General features: G+C 55.9%; 3 protein-coding genes across 7 annotated transcripts; all 3 read right to left on the bottom strand.

Moving 5' to 3' along the window:
- Positions 1 to 102: 102 nt before the first annotated feature.
- Positions 103 to 4,689, bottom strand: DCDC2B (doublecortin domain containing 2B). Its single transcript, XM_067709351.1, is given in 12 exon segments — positions 103 to 356; positions 359 to 404; positions 680 to 783; positions 1,186 to 1,336; positions 1,967 to 2,021; positions 2,126 to 2,180; positions 2,183 to 2,262; positions 2,574 to 2,705; positions 2,947 to 3,023; positions 3,436 to 3,487; positions 3,598 to 3,606; positions 4,430 to 4,689. Coding segments are annotated over 12 exon segments (1,068 nt in total). The 3' UTR covers positions 103 to 309.
- A 496-nt stretch (positions 4,690 to 5,185) lies between these two features.
- On the bottom strand, positions 5,186 to 8,027 carry IQCC (IQ motif containing C). Its single transcript, XM_067725269.1, is given in 7 exon segments — positions 5,186 to 5,576; positions 5,578 to 5,654; positions 5,656 to 6,300; positions 6,417 to 6,535; positions 6,769 to 7,033; positions 7,254 to 7,397; positions 7,809 to 8,027. Coding segments are annotated over 7 exon segments (1,389 nt in total). The 5' UTR covers positions 7,851 to 8,027; the 3' UTR covers positions 5,186 to 5,479.
- Positions 8,028 to 8,150: 123 nt separating this feature from the next.
- On the bottom strand, positions 8,151 to 12,570 carry CCDC28B (coiled-coil domain containing 28B). 5 transcript variants are annotated; one of them, XM_067725272.1, is made up of 6 exons: positions 12,440 to 12,540; positions 10,998 to 11,185; positions 9,690 to 9,856; positions 9,378 to 9,571; positions 9,132 to 9,154; positions 8,151 to 8,346 (listed from the first exon to the last, which is right to left on the bottom strand). In XM_067725272.1, the coding sequence occupies exons 2-6, from the start codon at positions 11,159 to 11,161 to the stop codon at positions 8,292 to 8,294; spliced, it is 603 nt and encodes a 200-aa protein (XP_067581373.1). In that variant the 5' UTR covers positions 11,162 to 11,185; positions 12,440 to 12,540; the 3' UTR covers positions 8,151 to 8,291. The 5 variants fall into 5 exon arrangements, with proteins under 5 accessions (XP_067581373.1, XP_067581374.1, XP_067581375.1 ...); XM_067725273.1 differs by having other exon boundaries at positions 12,219 to 12,517; XM_067725274.1 differs by lacking the exon at positions 12,440 to 12,540 and adding an exon at positions 11,335 to 11,972.
- Positions 12,571 to 13,617: the final 1,047 nt, after the last annotated feature.

Below are 13,617 nucleotides of genomic sequence, written 5' to 3'. Positions count from 1 at the left end.
AGGTTGGTAAGTATTCTTTTACTGGGACGACCCGCTCCCCAGTTTGTGTTCTTTCCCTGAAGCTCCATTGGCTACTCATCTCTCTGACCAGAGAACCTCATAAGGAAATGGCCTCTGTGGCTGGGCTGGGCTGCTCTGCTCGGAGCGGAAAGGAGGCTGGGCTGTGGGTTTAGGGGCAGAAGAGGGGCTGCAGCGCACCCTGTGAGCCTAGGGGAGGCCCTGCTTCCTTGAGAACCGGCCGCTGGAGGCTGAGGATAAATGGTGGCCGCAGAGTGGCGGTCCCCAGTTCCTGGCTGCAGCTGCTGGCTCTCAAGATGGCAGAGCAGGGCCCAAGGCCGAGAGAGCTGCCCCAGCTCTGGCCGGCTTTCCAGGATCAGGGCCTCTTCCACTACCTGTGCTGCCCTCTGGAGGAGGCAGAAGGCCACACAGAACGGAGCCATTAGCACCCCACATCCAGCCTCCAGTCCTCAGCCTGGGGTTTGCCCACCCCAAGAAAGGAAGAGACCAGAAATTAGCATCTGCCCTCTCATTCAACAAGGTAGGAAGTCGGGCTCTGAGAGGTTAGGAGATTTGCTCACAATCACAAGGGAGAAGAATCGTTTCCGGGACCTAGAGCTGCCTGTTTCCAGCTCAGAACTCCTGTCCCAACATACGGCTTCCGGCCCTGGCCCCAGCCCACCTGATCCAGGGGTGCCTCTGTCCAGGTGGCTTCATCATGTGCTACTCCCTGGGCCCGTGCTGTCTCCATCCTTGCATGGGGAGCCCCATACACTCCCTTGACTTCTGATGTGGGAAGTTACAGGCCGATGCCTAGGCTGAGGAGCCCTCACATTCTTTCCCTTGACCCTCTCTACCAGCCCCTCCCCTCCCCTCTCCTCCCCTCCCCTCCCCTCCCCTCCCCTCCCCCTCGCCCAGGACCTCAGAGGATGGCAGGTTAGCTCAGAGGCAGGCCTTTGGCCCTACCCCCACCCCTTCCAAATCCCACCCCCGAAATGTCATGTCTTTGAGTTTCCATGTGCTTCTTTTCATAAACCAGGTCCCTGTGAAGAGGCAAGGGACTGGCCGTGCACACGGGGGAGTAGGAGACAGTCGTCCTGAAGTCCGGACCAGCTCTGAACCTGGGCATTCTGCCCCCATGGAACTCCCTCAGCATAGCAGGGACAATCCTACGTCACTGTTAGAGGCTGGCAGAGAAGGCCTTGGATTCTTGGGTCCCCTCAAGAGAGTGGAGAGCATGCTGAAAAGCTTGCTGGGGGCTGGCATAAAAAGCAGATGGCTCAATTTGCCTGGCTTCCTTTGGAGAGGACTGGGTTGCCTGTGCTCTGTGGCTATCGGCCTGCGGAGGGAACACTGGGCTTGAGCCGTGGGTGCAGGCTGGCCATACCTTCTCCACTCCCAGTCAAGGTTTGAATGCTCCTGGTGGGAGCTTGGAAGAGGAGATGCCATCCATCTTCATAGCCTGCCTCCTCCCTCCCTGCTCCCTCTTCCATCAGGCTGCCTTATCCAGGGACACGGCAGATGGTGCCTGGTATTCTAGATGCCCAGTGAAACCAGGCCGCATCCCCCTACCCCCCACTCAATGCTCACTGGCTCATCTCTTGGGAGGGCTCAGGCTTGGGGTAAGATGGGGAGTTGATAAGCATCTTTGGACCCTGTTGTGCCAGATATGCTGATTCCGTCTCCAAGCATCCAACCTGGCATTAGGTCCAGCAACTCAGAGTCCTGAAGGTCTTCACAGAGCCCAGATAAGCTGGCTTCAGACCAGTTTCTGGTCTGGCCCCTGTCAATAACTGTGTTAACCTGAACGAATCACTTCACTCCTCTGAACTTCAGCTTCTCCTCTGGAAAACGGGAATAATAATCTCTGTTTCACAAGATTATTGAGAGGATGCAGTGAGATAAGGTCAGAGGCTGAGCTGGAAGAGGATTCGGCTAGTCACTCCTTTTCCTTCCCACCGCCCATGACCCCCTGCCTCACCTACCCCCTGCTGTGGAGCCTGGACTTTGGGTCTGGGGGTTGCCTGCAGTGAAAAAAGAGAAGGCTTGTAGGAGGCAGAGCAGGACATGGAGTCAGGGTGGCTTCCTCTGCTCTAACCTGCTACCCTTCCACCTCACACATACATACCAGCAGCCCCTGGGCAGTGAGGGACGAGGCACCAGATAGGGGAGGGCCTTGAACCATCCTCTCCGACAGCCACATAGTAATGGCCACTCACCAGAGCCTCCCTTGCTGACAGTGGGAGCCCATCCAGGGTGCAGAGTCTGGGAGAGAGAGGTGAGTACATAAGGGCCGGTGAACAAGATGTATCTTCATATGCAGCAGACTACAAGGGGGTGGGTACAGCTATTTCAAGGTGCCCTTTGGCTGCTGGCCCTCTGGGCACCAGGGCCAGTCACCCAGGCTCTGCCCTGGCTCCGAGGGCTGGGCTGGAGGGGCCTCTCCCTGAGGCACAGAAAGAAGTCTCATTTGGGGAAACATGCTTTCCTTTTGCCTTTTCATCCTCAAGGGCAGCGAAAAGCAGTAGGGAGGCTCCCTTTGGGGACATTCAGGTCTCCACAGTCCCCAAACTCACTTGCGCACAGCCCCGCTCTGTAATTTCACCTTCTCAGTCAGGAGTTTCAACACTGCTTCCCAGTCCGTGCTGGCAGCCTGGGACAGCTTCAGGCTAAATGGGGGGCTTAACAGGTCCCCATTCCTGAACACACTGGGACAAAGAGCAGCCTGGTAAGGGGAAGGGTCCCCAGAACTACCTACGTGTGAGAGGAAGAAGGATGGCACAGCAGCCAGAAGATGGTCCAAGAACCAGTGCGTTGTTTTTCACCCATTAAGCATGTTGGACTTTTTATATCCCAGTCGCCAGGGGCTCCTGGAACAAATCCACCCACTTTCCCTTGGTCTCCCTGAAACAAAAATCTCTGCCCCTGTTCCCCAACACGAGCACTCACTGGATACAGCAGGGGGAACCTGCAGGTAGCCGCTGTCCAAGGGCCCCATCACATGGCTGCTGAATCACAGGAGGGCCCTGAAACCCGTCAGGCCCCCAGATCAGGAGCGAGTTGAGGCCTTTTGTCAGGGATAGGTCAGTCCAAGGTGGGTAGGGTGAGGGAAAGAAACCAGACTGGGGCAGAAGAGGGGGCAAGGAGGGATGGGACTGGTCACGCCTTTCACCAAAGGGTACTTCTACCTCCCCTAGGTCACATTCTTAACCCCCTCCCATCCCTCTGTTTTATGGCTTCCTCTTTCCTCTGAGGACCATAGCCTGGAGCTAAAGTAAAGTAAAAGTTTGGGAACGGCACAAGGAACAGTGTCTTGAAATCCTGCACCCGAGAAGGCTCCAGAGCTCCAGGGCTCCTGACTTCCCAGACCAAAGTGGGGGCAGCCCCCAGGGGGATGGGAGAACAGAGGGCTGGGGGCTGGTCGGCCCCAGGACTTACAGGTAGTCTGCTGCTCTTCCCACCTGGATCCTCCCCTCTAGGGTATAAAGAGCTGAAAGGACAGATAGGTCACTGGTCATCTTGGGGAGCCTGGGTCCTCAACAGCCCGGCAGCTGCCAGAGCGTGGGGCTGGGGCCCAGTTCACCAAGTCTGCCTTCCCACTGGAATAGTCTCAGTTATCTCGGTCTGGAAACGGATGCTGATACTTGAACCTGCCTCAGGTTATGTATCAGGCTGGACATCCAGTCTGGGGTCTCAGACCCAAACCACAAGATTAAAGGTCGACATCCTCCTGTATCTCAGAAATTTTCTCATTCATGATGTGTGCGGTTTCATCTCATTTTGTATGAGAACGAGGGCAAGTTAAGTGACTCACCTCAGCAACATGGAAGTGACAGAGCCCAGCCTCTAAGTCTGTCTGGCTTCCAACTCCTGGCTCCTTAACTCTCAGCAACCTCAGCTGAGAGCAGAGGAGGACCTGGAAGCCAGATCTGAGCTGGAAGCTCAGACACTCAAATTATTTATTCTCCCATCTTGGAAAGCATAGCCCCACCCTGTAAAGGACAATCCCAGCCTAATGGAGAGCACAGGATGCCTAAGCACAGCAGGGAGGAAGTGATGGATGGATATAGAGTATTTAGTGGTGGTGGTGATGGGCATGGTGGTGGTAAGGACCCAATCAGGAACAGCCTTTGGAAAAAGGGGCTCAACCAGCAGAATGTTCTTCTTCCCACTGGTTGGTCCTGGCTGGATGGGCATGAACATCAGTGTAAGACTTTGACTGGAACTGTGGCTCCACGTGTTATTTATGTACTCTTAGGTAGGTTATTTCACTATCTTGATTTCCCCTTCCAAAGAATGGGGATAAGACCACCCCCTTCATAGGATTGCTGTATTCCGTGAGATACACAGGAAGTACTGAACACATGCTGTTGCTATCGCTATTACCTCTCTCCCCAGGCTCTTTGACCAGCCCCAGCCCACTCATGGGAACTTGCGGAATCGTTCAAAGCCAGCAGCCACATACTGCCCTCTGTTCTGCAGGTCTGCCAGGTCAGTGACAGGGTGGCCATGACAAGGCGTGTAGAGAGCACGCACGGCCAGTGGGGCCTGCACAGCCGATGTCACATCACAGAGGAAGGTCTCCAGGGTGGGGAAGCAGTGTTGAGTCACCACCAGCTGGTGGCCTGGGGAGAAGGGGTCCCCATTCCGGGACACCACTACCCTCTTGGCTGCTGGACTGCCACCTGCCATAGCGTATCCCCGGTTAGAGACGCAGAGCTGTTGCCAGGCAACTAAGGCAGGGCTGGGAGCGGTGCCAATCAGAGGTGGAGTCCTGCCCTCTCACCCAGAAAGGCAGGGAGAGCCTCCATAGGAGCATCTGTCTGCATTCAAGGTCTCATCCAACCTGCTCTTGGTGGGGCCTCACAAGAGTACGGTGGGTCTGATCACTACATATGAAGAAAGAGCCTGGGACTCAGTGAGAGAGGCAGTGGCAGAGATGACACTGAAACACAGATGTTCCAGTACTGGGTGGAGCGAGGGACTCTCAGCCTCCCTGCCACTCTGCAGCCCAAGGGCTGAGCTTAAAGGAAGATCAGCTTTGGGGGCTGTTCCCCAAGGATGGCTAGTCTGCTCCTGGGCTGTGGCTCCCAGCCAGCTCTGGGGAAGATGCCCCATGTCAGCAGGAAGTGAACAGGAGGGCCCAGAGTCTGTCCTGACCAGAGGCAGAAGATAAATACAGCCAGGCTCAGAATCTAAGGAACACCTTTATTCTCCATCAGCCCCCCAACTTTGCTCACCCCAGGTGGCTCCCTATCCCAAAATTTGGGTTGAGCCACAGGCAGAGGATGAACGTATCCTCCTATCTCTACTGATGCCAGCTCTGTGCTCCAGCTTCTCTTGGCCTCATTAGCCACTAGTACCCACGGGCAGGGGCAGGAGGTAGAGCTGGTACCAGGGAGCTACAATGAGGTCTTGTCTCCCTCATTGCCCTTTCATAGAATCCCCCTTTGGAACCTGGTCTTCCCTGGTTCCCCAGGGTCTAGCCTGGTGGTCCTGTTTTCCACAGTCGCCCCCTCCAGTGATCCTCTCCTGTGTGGTCTGACCCTGTGGAAGACAGTTTCTCAGGTGGCCTTGATCCTCTGGTTTTTCCATCCTTCATGGCTAGATTCATTGGAGGTTCTATCTGTGGAGCTTTTATCACTAGGAGTCCGGCCCTCGGGGTGGTTTAGCCTTCCAGAGATGCAGGCCACCATGCTCTGCCAAAGTCCCATCACAGATGACACGGTCCTCTGAGAGGCCCAACTCTCGTGGCCCAGCTCTTTGGCAATCACGCTCTTTTTGGCCTGGCCCTCTGGGAGAGTTGTCTTCAACGTCTGGGTCCTCACAGAGTGTGGGCAGCTGTGTCCTGGCCTTTCCAGAACAGCAGCCCCTAGATTTGAGGCCTTTGTGGGTCTCATCCTCTAGAAGTTTTGTCAACTGCAGGCAGGTCCCTCCATAGGTCTGTTCTCCACACTCTGGCTCTTTGGTGAGCCTTTTCCCTATGGCCTGATTATCCCATGGTGTGGGCAGCTGTGGTCCTGTCTGTCTGTAGCATAGGTCCCTGTACTTAGCCCCAGCAGTGGTTTTGTCTGTAGTGGCCAGTATTTCTGGGGTTTTATGGGGTTGTGATCTGAGTCTCCAGCAGGAGTCATCCATGTGGTCTGGCTCTCTAGTAGTTCTGTAGGACTGGTCTTCCAGTGGTGGGCCTGGTCGTGACCCAGCTTTCTCACAGCCCTGTCCCCCATGGTCTGCGCACAAGCTGGGCTCGTCTCTTGCCTGGTTCGCCTCTGGGGATCTCAGTGTTTGTTTGAGAATTAGGTACTGTTGGAGAAGAGAACACTGTACCAGGCAGGCCTGCTTGGGCATGGCAGGAGGCTTTTCCCTAACCCCCACCCTTGGCCCTAAATGTGCAGAGAGGGCTCCAAATTAGTGCCTACCTCCTTACGGCTATTGATGGCCTGTTGCAGCCACAGCAGCTCCATAGCCAAGTGGCTGCGGTGGTACTGGAGCTCCTGGAGCTCAGTCTGGCTGTGGGGCAGTCCTGGACCTGCAGCTTCTGTGAAGGAGGGAAGAATGAAGGGAGAAAGCCTTGAGGGGGCAGACAGTGGGCACTGGCCTAGCATTAGACCCTGGCACCCTCCCTCTGCCCACCCATGAGTTGCCCCCAACCAAGCAGAGGGAAGAAGGAAAGGGATGCAGCTTATCTAGCACAAGCCTTTCACTTTTCAGATGGGAAAACTGACGCCCAGAGAGGGTCAGGGGCTTGCCCTGATCTAAGCAGAGAGGTACCTGGGTTCTCCATCTTTGACATGTCTCTGGTCTCCTCTTGGCTCGGTTTCCTGGTCCTCCTGCTCTGCTCATCCTGAAGCCATGGGCTATCATCTCTGCAGGGAAGACTGCCTGAGTTTGCTGCGCTCTCTCCTGACTTCTTCAGTATCATCTCCTCCCAGATGGCCTCTTTCTCAGGCTCTTTACATGGGAAGCAGCTCCACAGTTCCTGCTCTGGATTTGGTACCCTCTCTCCAGCTTTCCAGGTCTGATGGGATTTTGCCTTCTGAGAAATCAGTCAGAAAGGTATGAGAGCCCCAAGGCTAAACCCTCCAAGTGTCTGGGTGCCATGATTTAGCATACAAGTTGATGAGGATTAAGGACTGGGGTGTGAGGAGGTTGAGTCTGCTGCCTTTTCCAATGAGAATAGCTTGTCAGCATGAAGGGTGGAATCCCCTGCCCAGGTCCTTCTTCCCCATCTCTTCTACCTCTAGGGTGTGTAGTACCTTTGGGAGAAATCGGGGCCTGGGAATCCAGCCCTCAGTCCACTGAAGCGTGCCCAGATCACCCTCGATCTCTCGTACAATAGCCTCATATTCAGCTCGAAGACTCTGGAACTGGCGTCGGACCAAGAAGCCCCGGACGCAGGCCTGGTGTGGAGAACGAGGGGAAAGAAAACCCTTATCACTGCAAAATGGGGGCATCTTGGGGGATTCTCCTGGAGAGGTCTGCAAGAGAGGACCCGGCCCCCGGGAGAGGACAGGTGACGCTGTGTGTTGGCGCTCTGGGGGTTCGAGGGAGCGTGCTGGGCTGGATCCACCTCGTCGATTAAAGGCCCTTCCCTTCATTTCCCTGATCCCGTAGGAGTGTGTAATGGGAGTGGGGGGCGCGTGAGGGTCCGTGGGGTCCCCGCATTCTTCAGGCCGGTGGGGCTGGGTCGGTAGGTTCAGAGGTGGGCACGCGGGCAGGTTACTAGACGTGACAGCCTCATCTTGTCCAAAGGTCCCAGTCCGAGATCCCGTGCGGGGGAGGAATCATGCGCACCCCAGCCTGCCCCGCACCTGCAGCGCGGTCACCTTCCGATCCAACCGTTCCCGCTCCATCCGGGCGCAAACTGACCCGCCCGGCGCCTGCGCAGTGCGTCACCAGTCTGCGCCGCGCTGGCCTGCTCAGGCCCCGCCCCGCCGTCTCCATGGCAACCTTTTGGCTCCTGCCCTGGGGCTGGGCGCCAACTGGCACCTGTCCCCAACTCCCACTCCCAGAGCAGCACAGGGGAGTCCAGCCCCGCGAGCGGGACCTCCCAAACCAGAAGTTTGTTGCGAAGGGGCGTTCCCGCGAGAGCTGGGGCCCGGGCGCCCCTGCCGAGTAAAGGCGCGAGGAGGGGAGGGAGGACACAGAGCCGCTTTCTTTCTTTATGGTTTAATTCCATCCAATGCCCCCCTCCCCCATAGCACCTGGGGGGGCCGCGGAACACCCAATCGAGTCCGTAAAAAGTCACAGTTTGAAGGGAATGAGAAGGGGCGGTCTGAGCCTGGGTCCGACACCTACACAGCTGACGGCTCCTCAGGCTCGGCGTTCTCAGCCAGGTGCAGCTTCTGTCTGTGCCTGTCAAGGATTGTGATGCTCTGGACCCGGGTCCTTGCAGCCCTATTTTCCCAACCTGCACAGGCTCAGTTTCCCCGACTGCGCAAAAGGACGGGGGCCAGGGACTCTGGAGTGCTCCGTGGTCTGGGGTTGCAGTCCTCACCTGTCCTTCTTGCTAGGTGCCTTACCCCCTTCGCTTTTGCTTTAGATCATGCAGGAGCGTGCACCCGCACTACTTCTGATAGAACTAGATGCGGAGATAATTTAAGTCAGTAAAAAGAATTGTTCAGTGCTGAAAGAATAGGAAGACATCAGACAAGCTTTGCCATGGATTGGTGTCGGCTAAAGTACTTGCTAAGATTTTTTTTTTTTTTTTTTTGTGGCCTCTCCCGTGGCGGAGCACAGGCTCCGGACGCGCAGGCTCAGCAGCCATGGCTCACGGGCCCAGCCGCTCCGCGGCATGTGGGATCTTCCCGGACGAGGGCACGAACCCGTGTCCCCTGCATCGGCAGGCGGACTCTCAACCACTGCGCCACCAGGGAAGCCCCTTGCAAAGATTTTGATAAGCAAGTAAAACATATTCCCTGCAACCACCTTTCTTTCTCCTAATATTTGGGGAATTCTTTCTGCACCCTCTACCTGGGTAGGGGGAATTTGTGGCTAATTCTGTAGGACTGAAAGGGGTGAGGATGTTGGTTATCTGTAAAGATTCCTGCAGGGTGGTGGGGAGGCCGAAGCTGATTTTATCTCTGGGAGGCGTGCACACACTTACACACTGTCAAGTCCCCTTGAAAGGATACATAGAATTACTGAGATCTTCCAGCTGTCAACAGAGAGAGAAAGGGAAGTTTTTGTAAGGAGGGGCACCTGGTCAAACTCCAGATGCTCTGGGGTTCATCTTCTGGTGGGGGGTTGAGAGACCCAGAGCTTTGGGCTCCATGCACCCCCAGCTTCTCACCCAGGGGCCAGGAATGGTCTTAGAAGCATGTACCCCTCCACACACCCTCTGGTGCCCCCAGGAACTGAAGCACCCAGCCCTGACCCACATTGCTAAGCAGCTGGTCCAGGTTGCGGTCAGCCATCGTCTTCTTCTGCTCCTCAGGTAGCCCCTCAGTGACCCCGTCCTCCTCCTCCTCCTCCTCCTCCTCCTCTCCACACACGTCCAGGCTGAAGTGCAGCCGGGCCAGCTTCTCCTGCATCTCCCGCACGTGTTCCAACTGCTCAAAGGAGCATTCCTTCCCTGGACAACACCTGTCAGCTCTGGGAGCAAGCTTGGGACCCTGGTCCCAGCCACGCCCCAGATACCCAGTCCTCCAGCCCCACCTACATGCCCTCTAAGCCCCGCCCCCAGGACTCACCGAAGGCCTGCAGCCGGCCTGAGTGGAAATCATTGAGCAGGTTCAGCAGCCCACCTTCCATCTCATAGACATCGGTCACCTCGGTCAGGAACGAGTGCTGCAGGGGGGTGCCTGCAGAGCCACCCCCACCTCCTGCCAGCACTGGGCGGCATTTCTCCTTGCTGACCCTGGGTGGGTGGGCATGGCCATGGTCACAGGGTGAGTGGCAGCCAGGTAACCCCAGGTCTTCTGTGCCATCTGTCTATGCACTAATTCACCCTTCTATCCACCCACCAATGTAAATGGATGTTTCGCCCTGTTCTGGGCACCGGGATGGGTAAAGGGAAGGGAGTGGGTGAAGAAGGGTGAGGGTGAGAAGTCAAAAGAAGTCTTTTTCTGCCAGTGATACATCCAGAACCATGCCTGGAATGGGGCTCCTGGGTTCCAGTCTGAGCACCTCACTCATTCTTCCTGTGACCCTGGGTGAATCACTTGTCCTCACCGGTCCTCAGTGAACTTGGGGACAGTTACTCCCTTATTACCATGAAAGCCATCTTACCTCTTCCAAAAATATCTTTCTGCCCCTCTTGTTTGTAAAAACCTTTTCTTTGAATTTTCCATTGCCCTCGGGATAACACTGAATGATCTTTCCAGCTTGGCCCCACTGCCTCTCCAGTTGCGTCTCCTACTATCCCTGCCCCAGTCCTGAGCTTCAGCTACCCCGACTTGGCCATCTCCCAACATGCCTCTCAGGCAGGTGGTGCCAAAGGCACAGGGAAACACAGTAATCAGAGAAAGAACGCATGGGTAGTGGAAACAAACACAGACACTATAGGGTAGGAGGTAAATTTTCAATCATTAAAAAAATTAAGCGGAGAATTCAAATTGTTTACCCAAGTATCCCCTCACCATTTCCTACCCCATGACAATCCAGGACCACCAAATCACCTGTGGTTCCTGGAACCTTCCAGGCAATATTTTCCTACCATACTTCTGCCAGGCAAGCCCCTCAGCTTAGAACATTCTCCCTCTCCAGTGTGCCCAACAGCCTTCTCTGACTCACTTCCTGGAAGTTTGCTCACTCCCTGCGCTGAGGTGCATCATCATACTGTGTGATCCCCGTGACCCACCTGGCCTTTTCCCAACACACTTGAGAGTAGGAACTGGGTCTGAGTTCTCAGGGGCCGGTGGGGAGTGGGAGGAGCCCCAGGGAAGGCATGGATTACTGCTTAGTAACGGTAGGCTAAGGCCCCCTTTACCTTCCTGCCCACAGGGCTCAGCCCAGAGTTAGGGTCCCTCCCTCCTTGCCCTCTTCCCTTCTGTACCCACCTCTTGAACTTGGCCCGCTGCTTGGGGGATGGCAGATGAGGGAGTCCCAGGGCCAAGGAGCCGCTGTGGCTGGTGGGCACTGGGACCCTGCGTAGTGTGCCTGGGGGCTGGGCTGGCTGGGTCAGGCAGGGCTTGGGACTCCTTTTCTTCTTCTTGTCCTCCATTGGATGCTGGCTAGGCCTCAGGCCCTGGGAGGGAGGCAGTCCCACTGAGATAGTGAGGGGCAAAGCCATCCCTCCACCTAGCAATCCCTGAGAGCTGCAAAGGATGGCCCCCAGACCTTCCTAACTCTCCCCTCAGCTGCCCAGTATGGGCAAGGCCAGGTGCCAGCACCTACTGCTGGGGTCACAGATGTGTATTTGAAGGAACTTCTGTGGCCCACCCCAGGTCCTCCTTGCCTTCCAGTTTTAGCCTGAAAACCTAGGCCCTGCCTCAAAGGGCTGGACCAGACACTATTTTCCTGCTGCTGCTGCTCCTGGGGTTTCCTGTCCCTGTAGCTGCGGGGGCGGAGCTGGCAGAGGAAATGGAGGGGGAGACAGGGTGGATGTGAGCTGGCAGGAGCCCGGCTGAGGATTACGAGTGTCTTAACTCGGCTCCGTTCTATTTATCAATTGCCTGGACAGACGCTGACAAACCTCAGCATGGAAGGTGACAGAGATGTAGATGGGATCACCTGGGAAGACCCCGGTGTGAGGCAGTAACCCCCTGAGGATGGGCAGCAATGGCAGAAGCCGTGGCACGCTGGCAGGGCTCAGTGCGGTTTCCCCGCACTGGCATCCCTCCTCTTCCACCCCGCCCCCAATGGCAAACACCAGGAGACTCCCAGAAGTTCCCTGGGACAGACTTCCAGCCGCTTCACCCTCCCCAGTCAGGAAGTCCCCGCTTGGCTTCAGCTGCAGCCAGAGAGGGCCGCGTGGTCGGGCACGTAGCAGGCAGCCTGGGCCTCCAACAAAGGCTGCGCCCGAGGCTGGCACCGCTGGATCTCCCGCCCGGCCCCGCCCCTTCAGCCCCAGGTCCGCGGAGGCCGCCCCCCAGATGGAGGTCTGAAGACCCTTTACGGGGTTTCCTCAAGCTGCTTACTCCCAGTTTCCACCACCAAGCCCGACTCCGCACTCTGGGATGGCGGTGGCGCTGGGGGCATAAGCATTTAAATTGTACGAGGCTGGCTGGCACTGGTGTGGGACAGCGGTGGTGGAGGGGAGACAGAAGCGCGTCAAATACCTGGCCCAGCAGCAGCTTGGTTCAATTAAGGACTCGATAGAAAAACTGCAGCGGGAGCCTCGGCTCCCCAGGAATGGCTGGGGGCGACCTGGGATCTATTTCCCACAATCTCCAAAGCCGTGTGCCAAATGGATCGCTCATCTCGGGAGCCAGGATCCGAAATGGAGCAGCAGACCCGCGTCATTGAGCCTCTGCACCCACTCCCGAAGTGGGTAACTGACCTGGAGGTTTGGGGTCTGGAGTGATGCTTCCGTGGGGGTTCCCTCCGCCCGCCGCAGCACTCTCCAACTCGGGAACGGAAAGGGTGGAAGCTGAGCTCGCAAGAGGCAATTTGCATTTAAAGAGAAAGTGACCTTTTTCAGAGTGGGATGGAGTAAGATGGGAGGAACATCCCCACATTTATTAAGCTGTCCCTTTCACTCGACTTTACCTCTCCAGCTGAGCTAAGGTGATGACATTTGTTGTGTGATGGCAATCTAAAAAAAAAACGCTTTCACTTTCCTATCAGTTTTGGAGAGAAGTTACAGTCCCTTACCAAATGGTGGCAGCTTTGTCAGAAATGGAGGGGAGGAGGAGGTGGGGGGTAGAGAATGAATGAATATATATATATATATATATATATATATATATATATATATATATATATATATATATATATCATATAAGAAGCACAAGAAGCAGCAGCAGCAGGAAAAAACTGCAAGAGAAGACAACCATCTTTCAAATGAGTCCCGGTCCCCTATTAAGCATTTTACGTGCATTTAATCCTCATAACAACCCTGAAGGAAGGTAGTCATTTTACTGAAAATCAACAATAGTCTTTTTTTAAAAATATATTTATTTATTTGGCTGCACCCGGTCTTCATTGCGACATGCGGGATTTTCAGTTGCGGTATGCAAACTCTAGTTGTGTCACATGGGATCTAGTTCCCTGATTACAGACCAAACCCGGGCCCCCCACGCTGGGAGCCGCTGAACCACCATGGAAGTCCCAACAGTAGTCTTCTGAGGTAACACCATTCCCCCACAGCACCCAGACACTCTTTGCTGGTAGGTGGTGAGGGCTGTATTCAGTCACTCATGAAATGACAAGACCAAGCCGACCCTCTCCCCACACCCAGGCCTAGGGGCCACGTGTGGGGAGCATCAGGTTAGAGCAAAACCAGTGTGATTACCCAGCGCTTGACACCAGCCCCCAGGCGGGAAACTTATGTGCCTGATGGGAGGCTGACCCAGCGCTGCTGGTGCCACCCCAGGAGGCCAGACCAATGGGGCAGCTAACAAAAGACCTGGCAGAGGCTCCCAGCTCAGGTCCCCAGAGAAGCATCTGATGCAACAGGAGGCTGCCCTGTAGTCTCAGATAACTGCCCCGGGGCCAGCGCACAGTGACCCTACCTAC

Source organism: Pseudorca crassidens, chromosome 2, assembly GCF_039906515.1.
Source record: "Pseudorca crassidens isolate mPseCra1 chromosome 2, mPseCra1.hap1, whole genome shotgun sequence".
NCBI lineage: Eukaryota > Metazoa > Chordata > Mammalia > Artiodactyla > Delphinidae > Pseudorca > Pseudorca crassidens.
This window is presented reverse-complemented; position numbering and strand designations above follow the sequence as displayed.

Excerpts from the sequence above, each read along its gene's own strand:
- CCDC28B (XM_067725272.1), bottom strand. The coding sequence starts at position 11,161 with ATGGAGGACAAGAAGAAGAAAAGGAGTCCCAAGCCCTGCCTGACCCAG. Across the intron at positions 9,155-9,377 it reads TGGACCAGCTGCTTAGCAAT|CTGGAAGATCTCAGTAATTC; the intron begins GTGGGTCAGGGC and ends CTCTGTTGACAG. Across the intron at positions 8,347-9,131 it reads GAAGATCTCAGTAATTCTAT|ACAGAAGCTGCACCTGGCTG; the intron begins GTATCCTTTCAA and ends TGACAGGCACAG.